The sequence below is a fragment of the Pteropus vampyrus genome, unplaced genomic scaffold (genome assembly GCF_000151845.1).
Source record: "Pteropus vampyrus isolate Shadow unplaced genomic scaffold, Pvam_2.0 Scaffold82, whole genome shotgun sequence".
In the NCBI taxonomy this organism is placed as follows: Eukaryota; Metazoa; Chordata; class Mammalia; order Chiroptera; family Pteropodidae; genus Pteropus; species Pteropus vampyrus.
This window is the reverse complement of record NW_011888863.1, coordinates 7797424-7818671: the sequence shown is the minus strand read 5'-3', so window position 1 is coordinate 7818671 and position 21248 is coordinate 7797424. Positions and strand designations below refer to the sequence as shown.

The following is a 21248-nucleotide window of genomic DNA, read 5'->3' as shown; positions in this document are numbered from 1 at the left end:
TTAGAGAGGGAATGTCATAATTTAGAGAAGAGAAGGGACATAGGGGTGATCCCAAGCTCAGAGACTGTTTTGGGGAAACTGGATATGGTGGTAAAAATCATAATTTACTGCTCCTTTCTTTCATTAAAGGAACATTTTTGATATTTATTTTTATTATGAAGCACAGAGCAGAATCATTTAAAGAAAGATTCACAGAACAGTCTGTCTGATTGACTTTTCTACAAATTGAAAAAAATGTTCTAATAAGCTCATTCCTTTCCATAAGTAAAGTTTATTGTGGTTGCCATGCCACCTTCCTACTCGCCAGGATAAGATTTATAGCATTGTGGCTGGACATTTAAAATTTCCATAGTTTTTTATTGTAAGTTTTCTAGATTCCATTGGAAGAATCAGAAAAGAAACTCATTTTTTAGTAACAATTATTTAGTTGTAAGGAAAGAAAATGCATTCACTTATCTCACACATAGGTGGTTTATAAAACGGATTTAGAGCATCTCATGTGATGTGTAACTTGCCTTTATGGGAACTACAGCTAGAAACAATCACAGTGGGTGGGGAGCAAGACAACTATTTTCTCTATTTCTCTTGTGCCTGCTCACGTTCTCTCTCTCTCTCTCTCTCTTTCTTTCTCCACATATCCTTTGAACTGTGACTTTTCTCTGAGCTTCTGCTTCACTCTGCAGACTAAGTTTCTCTGTTCATCGCTGTGCACGTAGGGAAAGTTACCTCCCTAACCTGGCTGGACATAGACTTCTCAAGCTCCCACTCACCCTGAATCTGTCTTCCGCATTTCCTGTCCAAACTGATCTTCAGAGGGCATGGTAACTGGGCAGTTAAGGACATTTCCATGAGATTGGATATTTTGAGGGTGAGTGTTCAAGTGGTAACACATAGTTCTTACCAGCATAGTTGCCTTGGTACATAGTGATTAGATATTTATGCACCTTATGAGATGATTACCCTGATAAGCCTAGAACCCATCTAACACCATACAAAGTTATTATAGTATTATTGACTATATTCCCTATGCTGTACTTTACATCCCTGTGACTATTTTTATAATTGCCAATTTGTACTTCTTAATCTTTTTCACCTTTTCCACCCATTCATTGAAGCCCCCTCTTATCTGGCGACCATTTTGTTCTCTGTATCTATGAGTTTGTTTCTGTTCTGTTTGTTTATTTATGTTTTGTTTTAGATTTCACATGTAAGTGAAATCATATGGTAATTGTCTTTCTGTCTGACTTATTTCACTTAGCATAATATCATCTAGGTCCACCCATGTTGTCGCAAATGGGAAGATTTCATTCTTTTTTATGGCTGAGTAATATTCCATTTTATACATATACCACCTCTTCTTTATCCATTTGTCTATTTTTGGACACTTTGGTTGCCTCCATATCTTGACTATTGTAAGTAATGCTGCAGTAAACTTAGGGGTGCATATATCTTTTTAAGTTAGTGTTTTGGATTTCTTTGGATAAATACCCAAAAGTGGAATTGATGGGTCATATGGTAGTTCTGTTTTTAATTTTTTAAGGAATACTTGTTGTTTGTTGTTTTATTGATGGTAGCCATTCTGACAGGTATGAGGTTATATCTCATTGTGATTTTAATTTTCATTTCCCTGATGATTAGTGATGTTGAGCATCTTTTAATCTGTCTGTTAGCCATCTGTATGTCCTCTTGGGAGAAATGTCTATTGTGGTCCTCCGCCCATTTTTTAATTGGATTGTTTGTTTGTTTGGTGTTAAGTTGTATGAGTGCCTTATATTTTGGATGTTATCCCCTTACTGGATGTATCATTGATGAATATCTTCTCCCATTCAGTAGGTTGTCTTTTTGTTTGGTCAATGGTGAGATATGTCTTATAGAAGACATGAATGTATATATCTTTTCAAGTGTTTTTCTTTTTTAGAATAGCTTTGTTTTTCCCTATAGAAAAAGTTTCTTGTCTCCCTCATGGTAAAAATTCTTATCTTGATTCTGCTTACCCTCGTGATATCTTTTTTACTCTCTTCTCATTATTATATGTCTTCACAGAACAGCCTGGGTTTCTATCATAACTTCTGTTTCAGTCTGTCTTCAGCTTGCTTTACTGTATTCTGGTTTTCATTTCACCTCCCCACGTTTTGGACACAATTGACTATTGAAATACTCAGCTCCTTTAACTTCCATGGAAAATTCTCCCTTCCTTCTTTTCCTAGCTCTCTTTTTACTCATTATATATTATTTTTTAGTTTCTTTTTCTTCTCTCATACCTTAATATTAGTATTTCTCAAGGCTTTATTTTCAATTTTTATCTCTTATCTCTATATAAACTCTTCTCTGGAGATTTCAACCATTTTTCTATGTCTTACCCTGATGACTCCCAGCGTTCTATCCTTCTGTAACCTCAGTAAATCCAAGTTCCAACTGTTTGTTAGGTATTACCTGGTAGATATTCTGCAGATGACTAAAACTCAAATATATCTAAAATCTATAACCTTTTCCATCCCAGTTTTGCTCTTCTGCGTATATTATCTATCTTGAGAATTATCCTCAACAGATTATACTTAGTGGAATTGTTTAGTGGAATTGCTTCTCAAGTGGAATTGCTTAATATCTCTCTCCTCTCGTATTTTAGGGTCAGTCTTCCTTAACCTCTTTCTGTTAGAAAAGAAAGCTGTTAGGTTGAAACTTGGATATATCGTCAACCTCTAATTTATTCATTTGTTTGCTTGCTGCATTCTTTTGTTGATTTGTTTATAGCAATGGGGATGGACTTTATTGAAACTTTCATACAGTTTTGCTGGTCCTTTTTATAACAAAAACACGTAAAGCTTCTAAAATAATTCATTTAAAAATGATACACCTAGTTTTTGAACAACCGAGAATAAAAATTAATCAGCACATGTAATATTGGCTTATTTAACACCATAACACAGTGATCTAGAGACCCTTTTAAAAGGAACTGAGAATCAAATTGTGTTTAACTTAAGGCACATTAAATCCACGTCCTTCAAAGGCAGGGACTCTGAGATGTTCCACTTGGGATATTCCACTCAAGGCTGGAGTGATGCCTTTTGAGAATAGTGATAGCCCCATCCCAGGAGAGGTTTTGGAAGACTCTGACCCTGAGTCAGTCACTTTGGAACTCATGTTTCTTGTTAAGTCATCACTTCTTTATGAATCTTAACCATATTTCCTTGCCTGAATAAAAACTGAGCACTAATGATCTCAAGTGGAATTGCTTAACATCTCACTCCCCTTGTATTTTAGGGTCAGTCTTTCTTACCCTCTTTCTGTCTCACACACCACATCTAGAGAGTTACCAAATCCTGTTCCAACAGAGTTACCAAATCCTGTTCCAACAAAGACTTGTTTCTTTTCTGTCTTCTTTCTTGCTTGCTTTACTGCCTTAGTTCAGATTCTCATCATCTTTCTTCTAAAGTATTATATAGCCTCCTATAGTTCCTGTGGTTTATATTAGCTCACATTTTAATGTATTCTGTACATTACTTTCCATTTTTTTACAATATATTTAGTAAGTTAGTTAATAAGTGCTTGATTTTATAAGTGAATAACGCATGTCAAAAGAGGAAGGAAATGTGTTGCAAGAATTATTGAAGATGACTGCCTTGAATTTCTGTCAGAATTTCACAACAAAAGCCCTTCTTTATTTGAATGCATTTAAGTACAGTTTTTAGGTAAAGGAACATATAACTCATTCAACCCAAAAGGAATTCAGAAGGCATTTGGAAGATCAAAGGAACCAATAAACAAACTAGGTTTATTCCCTGAGGAAACAATTTTTAAAAGTGTGGTTGTCTACCTGCCCGTTTTGCAAAGTGAAGTTAAAACAAACCTTTTAGAAAGACTGCTATTCACATGTGAAGTGTAGGCACTTACCTTTTGCAAAAGGAATCTGGTAGCAATAGAGAGTCCTCGAGTTAATAAAATCTTTTTTTTTTCATTCTCACTTCTGATAATTTTGAAAGAAACTCCTTTCAATATGACTTTATTTGGTCGCTAGTACTGAAAAGATTTTAGGTCAAATTCTTAAATTTTTAGTATTATTAGAGAAAATGGAGATATAGAGCTGTACCTTAGATTTCTGATATTGCAAATGAATATGAGGTAAGTTGATAAAGAATCAGTATAACTTGAATTGATTCTGTAGCTGATGGAAAAGTTTTTAGTGGAGAGACATTGTGTTCTAGTCTAACATATGAAATCCTGGGACATATTCCTTTAAAGGATTTATTCATTTTAGGATTCTCTAAGGAAGTTCCTAAAATATTATCCCACAAAAGTGTTAGATACTGTGAACAAAATCCAACATTTTGAATTCCAGCTTTGTTCTAAGTTGCTGCTAAACTCACTCATCTTAATGCCATTAGCAGAACTACATGGCATACTTCCATTTGCATAATTGCATCAGCTAAATCATTAATGAATAGATAATAATAGGCCCATAATTGGTATATCTAAGATTCTGCTTGTTCTGGACCAGAAGACATCAAAACTGTACCCATGAGGTGATCCAAAATGCATTTATCCACCTGGTTGATCTCAGAAGGTACCCACTAAAATTTTCATTTTAGATGTGTTAATGGCTCACTGGATTATTATGGCCACAAAACACCAGCCTTCAGTGAAGGTGGGTATGTTCTTTAATACACTTTCTAAATATTATATATATAAACTTTCACATGTAGATTTAGTTGTATTTGAAAATTATATTTGAAGGTTAATTGTTTGGACCATGAAATGCATTTTCTCATAGGAATAGATTTATAAATGGAGCAAGATTATTTCATTAGCATAAAAGCCAGTTTAACTCATAGGTAACTAAACTGAATTCTATTGTATATTTATGTAATCAGGCAACAATAAATATATTCCAGGCAGTGTTCTAGTGCTGAGGAAAATAGCAATGAAAAAGACGAACAAAAAGAGCTTACATTTTTGGAGTTGAGTAGGTGGAGTGGGCAGATTTATTCAATAAAAATAAATACAAGTAAATGGTTACGATAACTTACTTCTTTATAGCACTTATATTAATAAGATATTGATACCTAGAGAGAATGACTAATGAAGCCCATTAACTAGAAACTTAGATTTCTCTCAACCAGGCAGCATGATTCTGTACCTGAGTGTATTTATTAAAAAGAAGGAGGGAACTATTGAAAATCTAGAGGAAGAGCATTTCAGGCAAAAGGAACAGCAGTGCAAATACCTTAAGTCAGGGAAGAATTTAGAATGTTGATGTGTCTGAAAGGTAACTACCATATGTAGACTATTATGAATGACGAGAAGATTGCAATGAAATAGTTTGGAAAGGTTCACAGGATTCAGATGTCATTTGTAGGCCATGGTTAAAAATTTTTTAGATTTTTTTTTCATGGATTTCACTACAGGATGATGTGATCTTATTTATACATTTAAATAATGACTGGAAGCTGAAGTGGAGCATTGGGTAGGGAAGCAAGACTAGAGTTCAGGTGACTGTTGGAGGTCATTGAGAAAACATGGAGACTCACGAGCTGGACCCAGACAATCGGACTCCTTACTCCCTCCTCTGTCCTTGAAATGTTTGTTCTGCCCATAACTGGAGCCATTTCAAGAACACAGCCTTGAGAGAATAGTGTGTTGTTAGATCATCTGGACTGAATATATGACTGAACCCCGTTAAGGCCTCTGTATAAACTTATAAGATTCTGGAGAATGAAGGTACTGATTTACTTGTTTTTCAGCCACCCAAGATAAGCCTGTGTATAAGTTCTCTTGCTTATCAGAATTTCCACCTACTAATCTGGAGTGGTCTACTTCTTTCTTCGGTTTCTTTTTGCCCTTCTGGTTAGGGGGCCAATTTCAGATTTTACTCGGGCAAATCCCATAGTTGTATACCAACAGAGACCAGTTATAAGGTTTCTGTAATTTGGCTAGGTGAACAATATTGGGTGGATGGGTGGGTATGGCCCTTGAAGTGGTAAGAAGTGGTCAGATTTGGACTATATTTTGGTATTATGATTGCCGATGAATTGGATGTCAGGTATGAAGAAAAGAGATGTTAAAATAACTACTAGGTTAACGGTGAGAGCAGATGGATAAACAGTTTTTTTTTTTTTGCAATGGGGTACATTGGGGAGGCAGAGATTGAGGTAATGGAAGTGAGGATAGAGAAATTAATGGTCAGATAAGATTTATATTGTTTGAGACCCCAGTAAGCATCCAACTGGAGATACTGACTAGACCATGTCTGGAGATTAGAGACGTAGACTTGGGAACCACCAGTCTGTAGAGTTGGAACTCAATATTAAGTTATATAATAAAAGTATAAATGGAGAAAAGAATGGGATAGAGCCTTGGAGGAACTTCAGCATTTAGAAAATGGAAGAAAATTAATCAGAAATATCATTTTAAAGGCTGGTTAGGCCATGTCACTTTCCAGTTTAAACTCTCCAAGGGCTTCCCTCCACACTTATGGTAAAATTCACAGTCCATCGTGGGCCCTTGATTCTCTCCTCTCCTTTCATTCTCTTCTTTGCTCATTCTGCACTAGCCCCACTGGCTCTCTTACTTTTCTTTGAACACCCTAAGTATAATCTTGTCTCAGGGCTTTTGTTCTTGCTTTTTCTCTTACCTGGAATTCTTTTGTCCCAAATGTTCACATGGTTCTCTCCTTCACATTGGTTAGGTTTCAGCTAAATGGTTGCCCAGCAAAAGGCTTTGTGTTATCCTCTGATGCCTGTTCAATATATATATATTTTTATGTAGCATTCGTTCCAGTCCTTATTACATGATGAGAGCCAGCCTTATAAGCATATTCAAGCTAAGGAATTTATGAATGATGCTCTATAAATGGTTTATGTTTCCATTTGCATTTTCGATGAGGCCTTATAGAAACTTAGACTTTGAGACACAGATAGATACTTTGATGACAGTATCTTCAGCTCTCACCAAGTTATATTAGGTGGGATCATTTGCATGTGAAACTGGCCCTTACTCAGGACTTAGTATTTAATAGTGATATTGTTTGATAGTGTCATGTTATATTTAAAATTATTATTTAATAATGCTAAATATATTTCATATTATTTAATAATAATATTTAGTATGTTTTCTAGTTTTTTGGCCCATTGATTATATCACCATATTTACTAGTAGTGAGAATATTTACTTATTTTTTGTTAGCATGTTACATTTTACACTTCCTTACTGATGAGTACTAATATTCTACAAAAGGTGAATATTTTTATATATTTTTTCATGTTTATGAATTGTATAACTTTATTTTAAAATCTACATATTGTATAGTTTGCAAATATTAAATATATATGTTGTAGATAATTTTTTTAAAAATGGTTAATTTAGATCAGTGACCACATGCTCATTATTTAAAGCTTGATTTTCATTTAGTATCTATTTAATTGCCTTTGGGTGGACTCATAGCAAGTGAAAAAAATTCTGAAAATCAATAATTGTGCTAGGAAAAAGGAAATAAATAAATCCAGCTTTAGGGTGTAATTTTGAAATTGTATTTATAATTTAACTACTGATGTCTAAGTTTAGAGGTTTTTATTAATCTCTTGAAGGTAGGATTAGCATTTGGGGTTTGTAGATACATCCATTCATTAAAAAGACAAATTTTGCTTGACAAAAAATGCTGTATTATAATAATGTTAAAATGTGACAAATCATTTCTACTAAAATATTGAATCTAATTGTTGCACATTGAGTTTGCCTTATTCGCAAAATAGCATATAGATGTGCAAACAACCATTACAATAGTAGGAGTCATTACTGGGGCAAAGAAGCACCATGTTTGACTATTAGAAATGATTGCATATTAGTATACAGTGCATAATATAACTAAGTCATACCTCAGTATTTATAGTTGATGTGATTAGTATGAATTGGTTAAATACAAAGGAAGTCAGCAATGTTAGCAAGGACTTCCAACAATAAATATTAGTAGATAATGCCAACAATAGAATTCCTCACCAATTTTTTCCACAGGATTAAATATTTAAAAAAAAAATTTTGCATCATTTTCTCTTGCACTTACTGGCTTAGTGTGAATGTGCTTAGAATCAATATAATGAGCACAAGGTAGAAGCAATTAATGGATGCAAATCATGACTCTATCTTATCAAGAAATCAGATGACTGATTTCTGAACAGTTGGCTGCACCCAATTACTGTGCTATATTAAAACTTTAGCTATTAATAAATCTATTTAATATCTTTTAATTTTAATTATTTATTATTAGAGATGTTATATTTCAAATGCTCATTGATCACTTTATAAAACATGAAAGCCATTTAAAGGTTATCTTTGCAGACCTTTTAGGAGAAAGATGCCACATGATTGAATGCTTATGATATTGTTTATGATGATGCTAATGATAAACTTTGTTAATTAATTAGTTATGTAATGGTACAGAAATCATCAGTTTTGCTTACCATTAATGCCTTCTTGTTTATTATACCATTGTTTGAAAAACATCATTCTTTTTCATACGAGTGTTTGTATGTATACTAGTTAACATGTAAGATAAGTTAGTGTATAAGACATATTTGGATTTTATAATGACACTCAAAATAAGCGTTTGTATTGACTATGAGTGTAAAGTAGTTTTGGAAAAGAAATATTTTATTCAGATAATTATAGTATCTCCAGTTCTGGAATCTAGCGACGTGATAAGTTTTGAGTAAAGAGTAATGTTCTTTTAACTTCGGAGAAGTGGGGAGGAGAAGGAAAACATATATTTATTAGATTCTTATTATGTTCCAAGTATCTATTCTAAGAACTTTGCATATATTATCTTATTTAGTCCTCCCAAGAATTTAATATGTAGATATTGTTTATTATGTCCATTTTATAGAGTAAGATACCAAGGCACAGAGAGATTAGTAAATGGTCAGAATATAAAGCCAGAATATGAACCCAGGTAGTACAGTATGGACACTCATAATTCTCACTCTTAAGGAGTATGTTATACTGCTTTGCTAAATAAATAAATAAATGTATGTGTGTGTGTATGTATGTATGTCGTATGTATGTATGTATGTATGTATCTATGTTAAAGATCTTTTAAAAAGAATATATAGGAATCATTAATACTGGTAACTAGCAAGCAAGCAAACAAATCAACAACCAACCAGTTTACTTACTGCAAAGTAAATTACCTTTTCATATGTGTGAATTATTAAAGCGTATAGCCTTAATGTAATTTTCATAAACATAGGTAAGTAGCTAGCTATAATATAATGTAAAATATAAAATGATGGAATTGATCAGTAAAAATTGGTACAAAAGAAATAATAAAGTAATTTTGAAGAAATTAGAATATTATGTTCATGTACACAGTTATACAGTCAGAGTAGACATTTCCCTGAACAAGAAAGAGAAGAGAAACATACATGTGTTTGTATAATTAGCTGGAATCTGATGATATGGCAGTGCTTCCTTGGATTTTGAGCTGCATTATGCTAGTCATAAAACTAGATTTAGATTGTTATTGGAATAGCCCTCGCACTCTCTGATTTGCTGATTTTTTTTTTTTTTTGACTGCCTATGCAATGTAAAACTCTTATTATAATGCTTTCCATTGCTGTGCTCTGTTTTTTTCTTGTCTCCTCCACTCTTACTGCTAGGTCTTTCAGTTTTAATACCAGCATTTTGGATTCAGAGTAATATTTGGATACTTTTAAAAAGTGGCAACATGTAAACTAACAATATGGTTTATGTACATTTAAACAGAGTTCTAAACTAAGTTCTATCTGTATATTATATAGATTATAAAGTAAAAATTAACTCACTTAACGAATACTTATTGATCTCATGGTTAGATTTGGGAAAGCCAAAGAGTTAATATGATTGAATAAATAGAAACATTTCTCAACTGCCAGCCACTCTAAACTAGATTTGGTCTATGTGTGTTTTAGTGTTGTGGAAAGGTGCCTGGATTTATTACTGGAAATACTGTTATGACCTAATTATAATGACTCAAAAACTGAAAAAAAAATCCCATAGTAGGAAACAATAAAGCAGCTCATGTTACAGTTTTTATTTCTATCTTTATCTAACCGCAGACCAAAATATCTAAAAAAAAAAATCCTTTAAGGACTGTTAATATTAACAATATCATTAATAGTACTAGTATTGTGTAAAATGCATAGGAAATGTGAACCATTGAGATACTCAAAGAGTGGATTCAGTAGAGCTTTCCAACACAAGGAGTAGTTGACAAATACTATGTGCTGATTTTTGCATTGTGAGTAGTAAATATATTGTTTGATAGGAATACACAAATACAGACACATGTAAAGCAACTACATAAATGCCATTATTTTTAGGGGCAAAGTATGCAGTAACTATGGAGATAATGTGTGTAGATGCATACCATATCTCTTGTTGCACATTTTATTAATTTTATTATTTTAATTTCCTTTTTGTTCAGTAGTGATTATTTGTCTGTTTACTGTTTGCTAATATGAGTCTATCTTAATATAGATATGCTCAATACTTCTGTTTTGTTTTCTTGGGTAATTATAGTACAGAATAGCTTTTACTAAGACTTGTTACTCTATTAGCCAAATCCATTTAATATGTAATATATGCAGCTGCCCATCATATTGATTAGTATCCCTAGAAATGAGTCTAGATTCTCTCATATGTGTCTTTTGCTGCTGACTCTGAAGAGCAATGATATATTCTAAATCTTTAGTATTCAGCTCTAACTATATGCCATGAGACTTAGAAAAATTTAGATATGTTAAAAAAAAAGACAACAACCTATAAATATATGTGTAAGGTCTGTTTTGAAATTGGAAAAGACACATTATTCAAAATATTTAATTTAAATATGTCACAACTTTACCTTAAGTACTTTTTACTTATTTGAAAGCAAAATTTTAAATGATTTGTAGCTTTATGAAGATATTGTCATCTTGTTAGCCATGAAATTCCAGATCCAGTTATTTTCTCTCTCTCTCTTTCTCCACTGTAACCCCTACCTCCACCATGTGCAAGTACAGTTTATATCAAATCCTCTCACTTTTCTGTGCACTGTTCCCTACCATTTGCTACAACTTTTGTTTGGGCCTTAGCACTGTGCTTCTCATTAACTACTATAACCTCCTGATTGATCTAGCTTCCAGGTTTTTCCTCACTCCTCAGTTCATTCTGCAAACTGGTACCTAAATAATCTTAAGAATGCACTGTTCTAATGATGTCCCTACATTGCTAAAAGCCTTCTTTTTTTTTTTTTTTTTTTTTTTTTTGGCCTGACCAAGAGGGTTCTCCACAGTCTTAGCTCTTTATCCCCATTTCTGCCCTTTAATTTAGATCTGCTCTTTTCTCATTACCTTTTTGCCTATAAATGATCTGTTCTCCAGTTCTAGAATGCCCAGTTCTCTTCTCTCCATGATCTCATTCTTTCCTGGCTTTCAAGACGTACTTCCCTTGGGAAAATATTCCCCTGACTATCTTAGTCTACAGTGGTCTTTTTTCTCTTATGGCCTTAGAGCACTCCCCCCACCCCCACCCCCTTTATCTTTTCACTGAATAATATAATTTTTACTTTTATGGCTTGTTAAACATTTTAACATTTTATTTAGTAAAACTTAAAACAAGATTTTGTTTGCTGTCATTTCTCTATCCATCTTTTTTAGGGTTTCTCTTGGGCCAATTCAAAAATGCCTTTATATTTCTTGGCCTAAATATCTAGATGACATTGGAGCCCTTTTTATTGGCATGTGAAGTTGTATTGTGTTTATGCTATTTAAATTCTTAGGCAGCATATCAATCTAGAAGCAGAATGACTGGGAGAGTCCTGACTCTGCTATTTACTGACTGCTTAAAACATGGAAAAAATCAGCCTTCTAGATGATTAATTTCTCTTTATGTGAAGTATTGATAGCAAACCTCACATTTTGCAAGGTTATTTTGAGTCATGAAAATAAAAATCATCTAGTCATAGGTTAATGAACTTTATAATATTTTATACTTAGCCCAGTTTTGGGCACTAAATATATGCTAATATCAACTCATGCAATAACTCGTTGAACCCTCAACACAACTCTGTGAAGGGGACTAATATATATTAAAGATGAGGATGCTGGGAAGCTTACTTAATTGCCCACAGCAGTGTGGCTCCAGTTGTAGCCATGATATCAAATGACCTCTCTGTAAGTAGCACTGGTATTGTTAGCCCCCTGCTCTGTGCTTTCACAATCTACATCCTCAGCCAAAAGCTTAGTAGTCTCAGAGACATCCAGAGGCAAACCAATTGTGAATTCAAATCAAGAAACTTTAAAATGAAACTTTTATTTTCATTTAAAAAAAGAAAAAATAAATGCAATGTCTAAACACTTATAATAACAAGCTTGCTCTGTGATTAAAAGGACAAAATGCTGTGCAAACTTATGGGAAAATCACATTGCTAAAATTAATACATTTGAGCTTATTTTGTTTATTACATTATTGGAAGTTAGAGAATTCAGTATTTCAGCAATGAACACAATGCAAATATGATGTACAAAATATATAGTGTGAAAACATTTGGGAACTTATGAGCTTTAATCCTTTTATCTATTTTAGGACTTTCTGGGACAAGTGTTTTGTACATTGGGGGAGATTGTTGGTTCACAGGGAAGTCGCCTGGAAAAGCCAATAGTGTAAGTATTTTTTAATTCAGACAATGAAATATTAACTCTCCAGTTTTTATTTTTTATTTTTATTAACTATCCAGTTCCGAATTGATGAATACATGGTTGTTCACCAAAAGTGGGTTTTAAAATCTTACTTGAGTTTTTTCTTACAAAAATAATTTTGATATGTTTGTAAAGGATAATTCATATTTCATCTATTATATGCTGTGCTATAAAATGCTCACAAAATGGAATGAGCACATTTAAACAAGAAAATGTATTGTTTTCTTTTTGGTTGTACTATTAAGTCTCAGATTTAGGACTTTTGGAAAAGAGATTTTACTCCTTTGGGCCAGGGACTATATGTAACACCATCTTTTATACTACATGTTTAACAAATGCATTTTTGGTAACTGGGGCAATTTTATTATAAAATCGGTCTGTAAAGAAGGCAGTAAGTATATAAATGTTTAGAGAAGGTAGTCACTATGAATTATACCTTCCACCCTGAATTATACCTTCCACCCTCACCTTTAATAACTGGGATCATGTTTCATTTTACTGTCAGTTACATGGAATAATCCTAATTTCTCCAGTTCCAAATAAGGCAGAAAACAAACTCTAGACATTTTTCCTAATCTTTTTCTCTCCCTGTCTTTCTTCTCCCTCCTTTGCTAATCTTGATTATTAGGATTTATTTGACTGTTTATAAAAATCAAAAGATCTAGCAAGAATATTGAGGCATATGCAGTATCTTAAGGTTTGGGGAGTTTTGAAGTCTATATCTTCACCAATGTTTTAAGAATTTCAACCTTACAAAATAAATGTCAAAACTCTACAAATCTATTCACCTTTGACATCAAACACTTGAAGTGGCCAAGGCATCATTCTCATATTCCCTGTATAAAACTGAACTTTATACTTAATGTTTTCAGTGCTACGCAAGAACTTCTTAGGATAATCAGAAGTCTATGAATTCTAACTTCTTTTATTTAACTTGATTTTCTTAGAAAATTATTACCAAATGTTCAGTTGAAAACTCTTGTATATCAACTACCTTTTAAACATTTTTAATGTGTAATCTGTTTTCATGTAGTTATAGGGCTTGGAAGCTTATGATTTATCTGATTTTTCTCTATAAAAGGCAATTATAACTCTTATTTCAAAATACTCTTAAATTTTGTAAAATTTTTCCCACTGGAAAATCATTGTTATATTAGTCTTGAAACATGTTAAAAAGTTGATATATTGGTTGGGGTATGTGGCAAATAGAATATATTGTAAGATGTGGTCCTCGTTCACCCGATTAAACAATTCCCACCAGATAAGACTAAGAAAAACAAATTCATGCTAAAGGATGAAAATACCTTGAGTAGTGATTGGCGAAATATGCAAATGTTGGGAGTATTTGCTGGCATTAGAGTTGTGATCATTTTACATAATCAGAAAAGATGAGATGCCCTTTGGACTTTTCTTAGGTCTTGCTGAGGATGGGGTAGCATAAATGAGGCAAAGCCTTAGAAAACTGTCTAGATAACATGGAGCTATCATAATTACATACTTTATGCCATCTATAGGGTATTTTGTAATTTAGAAAAGTGTTAATATTATATCTATCTTATTGAAAAAGATCCAATTGATTCAATTTTTTAAAGTATATGTAACTGATATTTTACTCGGCCTTTGACCTTATTGGGCAATCTTCTCAGGCAAATAAACAACATGAAAAGAGTTTAAAGTGGGTTTGTTGTTTGAGCAGTGGGAGTTTTTTTTGATTTTTCTAAGTAAGTCTAGCTTTGGCAAGTGTTAGTACTAAAACAGTAATGAAATGTAGAGCTTGAGTGTAGCCAAGAGATTGGCTACAAAAGAAAGAAGTGAAGACAAAACTTTAAGAATTGCAGAATGGTGGCCTATTACATAAGGAATTAAATTAGATACTTGAGATAAAGAGATGGAGGAAGGAGATGAGAAAGAGAATTTAAATAGGAGATTAATAAAAAATAGGACAGTAAAATTGAATGCAATTAGCTTCCTAGTGGAAGGATATTTTGGACTTATTAACCAAAGTATCCAGTAACATACTCAAGTGCTCTCACCTGAGCAGTTATTCCAACCCATGTGAACACTGGGTTGGAAAAAACAGAACATTTTGAGTTACCCACCCTCTTGCTTGAGAAAATATTGGCTTTTATTAAAAACCCTACCTACGAGAGAGGCATGTGTTTAGAGGAAGGAGAACATGTGGACTGAAGAACTAGGTCCACTGTTCTTGGGCTCTTGGGAGTTCAAATGTTTTAAGAGAAGATGCAGCTTCTATTCAAATGGCATTTTACCCCTTTACTTCAACCCCAATGAAAAGCAGTCAAAACTGTTCATACTTTGTTTGAAAAAGCATAGACGGATTGAGGAAGGGAGCGAAATGCTGTTTCATGGAAGCTTTATCGGCATATAATGTCAAAGTAGCCCTTCAAAGTTAGTTCATGCCATGGATGCTTTCAAGTTCCACCCTCATCCCTACTAACCCTTGCTCAGTGACATCCTTTATCCTGTGCTTGATTTTTTGAATCAATCTAATGGACAGAGGGTGAGAAGAGATGGGAAGGTTGGAAGGTATGGGATATTTTAGTAAAGAAAGGAATAGCTTTAGAAGGAAGGATGGGGCCAAGGAGAATATTAGAGATGATACAAGATCACAGAAGTGTTTTCTTCTGTGACTGGAAGCTTTATGACAAACACAACTTCTAAAGGCACCAGTTTTTATTACTTCATATGTAAAAATAGTGGAATATATCAAAGTATGGCAGAAATGATGAAGTTTACATTAAAGAAACAATATGTTTTTAACATGTAGCTCTTACATTTATGTCTCATAGTCCCTTTTGTCTCCCTCTCACCCTTCTCTTTCCTGGTGAGCCTGCCCTGGCCAGGACTTAGCTATCTAGTTGAAGATAACATTGCAGGGTAGTCTAAACATTCTACATTTTTTCATGGTCTGTTTCTCATGCCTGGAAATAGAAATAGAATTTGTACACTCTCCTGATGCAGCCATTACATTAGACATTCTTATTAAGGAGTTAGGGGATTTTCCATATCTGGGTGGGTATAGGCTTCGAAATCACAGCACAGGACACCTCCTGGGGCAGATAATCCACCCACAATTAACAAAATTGACTCATCTTGAATTTTAAAACTCTTCCCGTGTCCCAAATATTATTTATCTTTAGTATTATCCAAGTGATATGGTGTTTGTTTTCTAATTTGTTTTAGATTTGAGATTTATTTTCCAATTAGTTTCCCATTTATATTCTAAATTATTCATAATATTCTCTTGTTTTCTTCCCTTTAAATGACCTAGTTTAAATTATTTTCTGTTAAGGTATTCAGAATAAATTTCTCCTAGCTTCTTAATTGTAAATATATTATGCTATCTCCTCAGAGGTGGTCTTTTTAAAATTATAATAACTATAAAATTTGGAGGTTTAAAGCAGACCGACTAGAGCTTTAAATTATTTATTATTTAGCAAGCCTTTGAGAATTAAACTGTGTTTATTACAAAGGAAGAATGGTTTCTATACGTAGCCCTGTGCCCTATTAATAATCAGAATTAGAATTTAAACTCATCTTTTTTGTTTCCCATGCTTCAGTCATTGTCACTTTTAAATAGATTTTCTCATTTTTTATGAGAATAAAAATTATTTTTTAATATTTTGTAGAAACTTAGGTAAAATTTTTTGAAATTAGTGTTCAAGAATTTTTAATGTACTTTTTAATAGCAGCCCAAGATTTTTACAGTTTCCAAAAGTCTGTTCTGTTGGATTCAAGTTTTGCGCAAACACATTTCTCATATTTTAATTCCATCCTACAGTTTAGTCTTTTCCATGAATCCTCTGAAAATGAGTCTTGTGCTACTTAATTTGTCTGCAACATCTTCCTATGACTCATTGGCTTCTCTCTTTAGATTGTCCCATTATTATTTGGCATTATACCCACTCAGCAGTGTGTCTTCTCATGCTGTGAGATTGTATCCAATTTTCTGTGTGATGCTGTCAGAGTCATACTTCTATCTTTAGGGATCTCGGTGATGGATTCGGAAAGTCTTCCAAAATGCTAGAATCAGCACCAGTTTAAGAAAGATTGCCATTTTCTACTCTGGGAGGAAAGCATTTATTATATTCATCAAGTAATAGACCTGTTTGTTCCTGTTACTCTCATCCAGGCATGACTGGCTCTGTATAAAAACATGGGGCAAGAAGGCAGGGACTGGTTGTGATTAGAAAGAAGACTCTTTCTCTGGGGAGGAGCTGGAATGCCAAGGGTAACTGAACCAGCAGATGTTTTAGCCTAGGGAAAAGATTATGTTCTTTGTTGACTGGCTGGAGCAGCATGTGGTCTAGGCACTGAGTAGTGGGTAGAGAATAAAGGGAGGGATGCAAGAGGGGTTAGTAAGTGTCCTGATAGGTGTTGAAGAGTACAGAGACAGAGACTCAGAGGCCCAGGATAATTGGAAGACCAGTTTTCAGTTGTCTGGAACCCCAGTTCTGACATAGGAATCAAGGATAGAACTGGATGGGCACTGAAGATCAAAGAGAGAAATGTGGGGAGAGGAACAAAAGAGAAAGGAAGCATGGGAATAAGGTAGAAGTAAAAGAATAGGGCTTGAGGGAGACTTGAGGGTTGGCTTAAAGATCTGATTCAGATGTGGCCTTATTCTGAAACCTGTGTTGTGGCCTTGAGTGCTTGTAGAGATCAAGTCAGTGTGAGAAGGAAGAGGAGGAAGAAGGATAGGAGAATGGTAAGTCTTGAAGGTGAGAAACACAAATTTACAATAAAGCAATGCATGTCTTTGCAACTTTTGTATGTGAAAATACCATCAACTTTGGGGGAAAATTTGACCTTCAAAGTCATCTTGACTTTATTAACTTCCCTGCAAATTAGACTGATATTGTTATCAGTTATGCTCTGGTTCATTTTATTGGACAGGTTATTGGGCTGGGAATCAAAAGATGATAATTTTGGTTCTATCTTTGCTACCAACTTGCTATGTAATATTATAAAACTTGTACATCTGTATTTTATTTTATGTCTGTGGGTCACATTTACAATACGAAGAATTTAGTCTAGGGATAGGTAACCATTGTAATAGAGTTGATAGTACATGGTTTTGGGTGGCAGCCAGACCTGGGTTTCATAACTTATTATGTGTATAATTTGAGCAAATTGCTTTAAATTCCTGAGCTCTGGTTTCTTCATCTGAAACATATGAATAATACACTTTAAAAAGGGTTGTTGTAAGAAATAGCAATACTTTATATAACACAGTTGTCGTGGAGAACACCATCTGATGGTGGTTATTATTAATACCATTGTTATTAACTATAGGCTATATCTTTTGGGAAAGACATCTTAAATTGAAACACCTAATAATTCCCTTCCTCCTTCCCTCTCTCCCTCCCTCCCTCTTTCTGTCTTTATTTTCCTTAGAGAAGTTTTCACTTAGGAATTCAATAAAGGACAGTTTTGAACCTAATTTGATTACATTTATGTAAATCATTAAATGTTGACCAAGTATAAATATTAAAAACTACTTTGTCTATTCTCAGTATAGAGCTGAACTTTCAAATTGGAGAATTTCATTAAATTTTTGCTTTTCATTAGTTTGGGTTTTATAAGATACTATTATTATTTTGTTGGAAATGCCCTGAATTTTTAGAGCATTAGACCCATGTTCAAATAATTGCAAAATGTAATCAAGTTCAATATATCAATTAAAAATTATTTATGTTCTTTAATTTGCAAAGATCACATAGATGTGTATACGTATTAGTAATCTTTATGCAACCCAGCACATTAAAAATTAAACCACTGATGGCATCTTAGATATTAGATGCTTCATGTATCTAGAGTAAAGCATCTATGTACCTCTGGGAGAGCCTATATGAAAAATTGTGTATTCTCGAAAGGCCAAGAGTAGAGAGAGTTTCAGTACATTTCCTTATAACAAGATTATCAGTCTCCCATATAATGGAAATTTAATAAATGTTCAACTGGACAACTTTCTTACATTCATTTGTGGATCTGAGTTCATGCACTGGAAAGATCTCCAGATATATAATTGTTTACATAAGTCTACATAAGCAGACTATATAAAGCTGCAAGCTCCCATACTTCTCTGCACTACTCAGAAATTTCAGTGGTTACAGCTAAAGGCATATAGATAGACTCTTCTGGATATAAAGGCTTATAAAGGATATGGTCAGTCATGAGATATATGGGTAAGATGAATACATTTTTCTCAAAATACCCTCAATGTCATTCTCAGAGACAAGCCCTGGAATGGTCAGTCTGTTGTTCCAACTTGGATTTGATATTTCCCTATTGTTCTGAGGCTACATACAACAAACCCCTTTAGGCACTCCAGTTTAAGAAAAGCAAAAGGCAACATCATTTTTGTCAGTGCTTACTATATAGACTATATTTACTGATTGCTTTTGTTTACTTTTCTGTCAGATACAATTTGGGTGTAATAGAGGTCTTAGGGATTCTTTTTTTAAAAAAATTCATTTATTCAACATATCTTTACTATGAATACATTATGGCCCAGAAACTGTTAGGCACTAAACATACAACTCTGCAGACACAGAGTTGTTTCTGTCTTCATGGAGTTTACCATCTTTTTATTAAATTTACAATTTTAGATCAGAATACATAGGCCATTTTTAATATTTTGAATTATATAATAAATGCAGTGGGAAATTCATGATTTTTGTTCATTTACTTTTGTGTGGAGAATAGTTGTATGTGATTATTAGATCAGTAAGTTGATTACTGTTGAAATGACAAGTAGTTTGGACTAAGGAGATGCAGGCCAAGAATATGCTGTAGTTAAGTAACTATAACTATAGTTCTGTAGAGGAAGGAAGGAAGGGAAGAAGGGAGGGAGGGATAGAGGGAGGGAGGGAAAGAGGTAGCGAGGGAAGAAAGGAAGGGGAGAGAGAGAATGGATGGAAGGAAGGGAGGAAAGAAAGAAGGAAAAACACTAACAGGGTATTTAATCTCTCTCCTTCCTGAATGTTGAAAGGGAAGAAAGCAATGCTTTTAGAAATGAAGGCAAGTAGTGAGGAAAGCCCTTTATGGGCCAACCTTGGAATAAGCATCTTGGAAGCAGCAACCCACTGATGAAATAAATGTTTGGTATAAACATGTGGAGATTGTCTGCTCCCATAGTTACACTCAACCGGTTCTTTGTCATCAAAGCAAATGAAAGGGAGTGGTGATTTTTTTTTTAAACAATACCAGCAGCTAACTTGATTGAGCTCTTATAACATGTCAGTCACTGTTCCACCTGTTTTACACATAGTAACTTCTTTCACCCTCGTCGCACCATTATGAGGTAGGTAGATATTACTATCCCCATTCATATGCTTAACCACAGCACTATATTGCTTTTAATAAATGAAGATATTTATCTGCAGCTTTGAAATAAATTAAAATTTGTATTTTATTTCATTTTAGTAATACAAAAGTATTTACTTAAAAATCAAGAAATCCTCTGGATGGTAAGAAAAGCTCTCAAGGGATCACCCATTCTGACTTAGGTCATTTCAAGGTTCCTTCTCATCTTACCCACATAACTCTCCCACAAGCATAGTCCAATGTTCCACTTTTTCCTGTGGTAAACAGTGCTCATCCCTCCAAGAGTTTTTGCTTCTTGAGTCCATCTTGGGTCATGAAGACTTAGATTCTATGGGGTACTCCAGGCTTCCATAGGATATGCACTGAGACTCTCCTCCTCCCTGTGATTACTGAGAAGACAGCAATAACCCTAAAAGAAGGGAAGTATGGCTTTCTAGTTCCTCTAGTCTCTACTCCAGGGGGACTGCAACAGCCACTCTTTCTGTAGTCAACTAAGATGAAAGTATTCTTCTTCATGGGTAACATTAAATTTTCTCAGAGCCAACACAGTCTGAATAGGAAGATGATCGGATTGAAATTGAAAAATCCCTGTCTAGTTTTGGAAAGAAATAAATCAAAATCTCCCCCTAATCTTCTGGAAAATCATTATTTTGAATTTACAATATGCTGACAAGTAAACTGCACAGTGATCTTATCATTTCTGGTTGTTTCTTCCATTTGGTAATGCAAGATGACTTGCCTCCATTTCTAAAAACACTGCTTTCTTTCCTTTCAAAGTTCAGAAAAAAGAGATTACCAACTTATTGTTCTTCCCTCCCTGTGTCCCTCCCTCCTTTCCTTGCTTTTTCCTTCTTTCCTCTATCTATCTATCTATCTATCTATCTATCTATCTATCTATCTATCTATCTATCTATCATCTATCTCTATCATCTATCATCTATTTATCATCATCATCTATCTGTCTGTCTATCATCTATCTATCTATCTATCTATCTATCTATCTATCTATCTATCTATCTATCTATCTATCTATATCTATCTATCATCTATCTATATCTATCTATCATCTATCTATCTATCTAATCTATTTTCAAGAAAGCTTTTTAAATATTTAGTTGAGCTTAGGTGTCATTTTAGGTACAGGTAGATTTTCATGGAGCAGCAGGATGCCCTGAGAAAAAATTCTAGTAAGTG

General features: G+C 33.8%; 1 protein-coding gene across 1 annotated transcript in view; it reads left to right on the top strand.

Moving 5' to 3' along the window:
• The window catches only part of CPNE8 (copine 8), a 174822-nt gene that overhangs the window by 49976 nt on the left and 103598 nt on the right, over positions 1–21248 (top strand). Inside the window, exon 6 of the mRNA XM_011363179.2 lies at positions 12592–12668. Within this exon, the coding sequence (XP_011361481.1) occupies positions 12592–12668 (77 nt within the window). The remainder of the gene's footprint in view (positions 1–12591; positions 12669–21248) is intronic.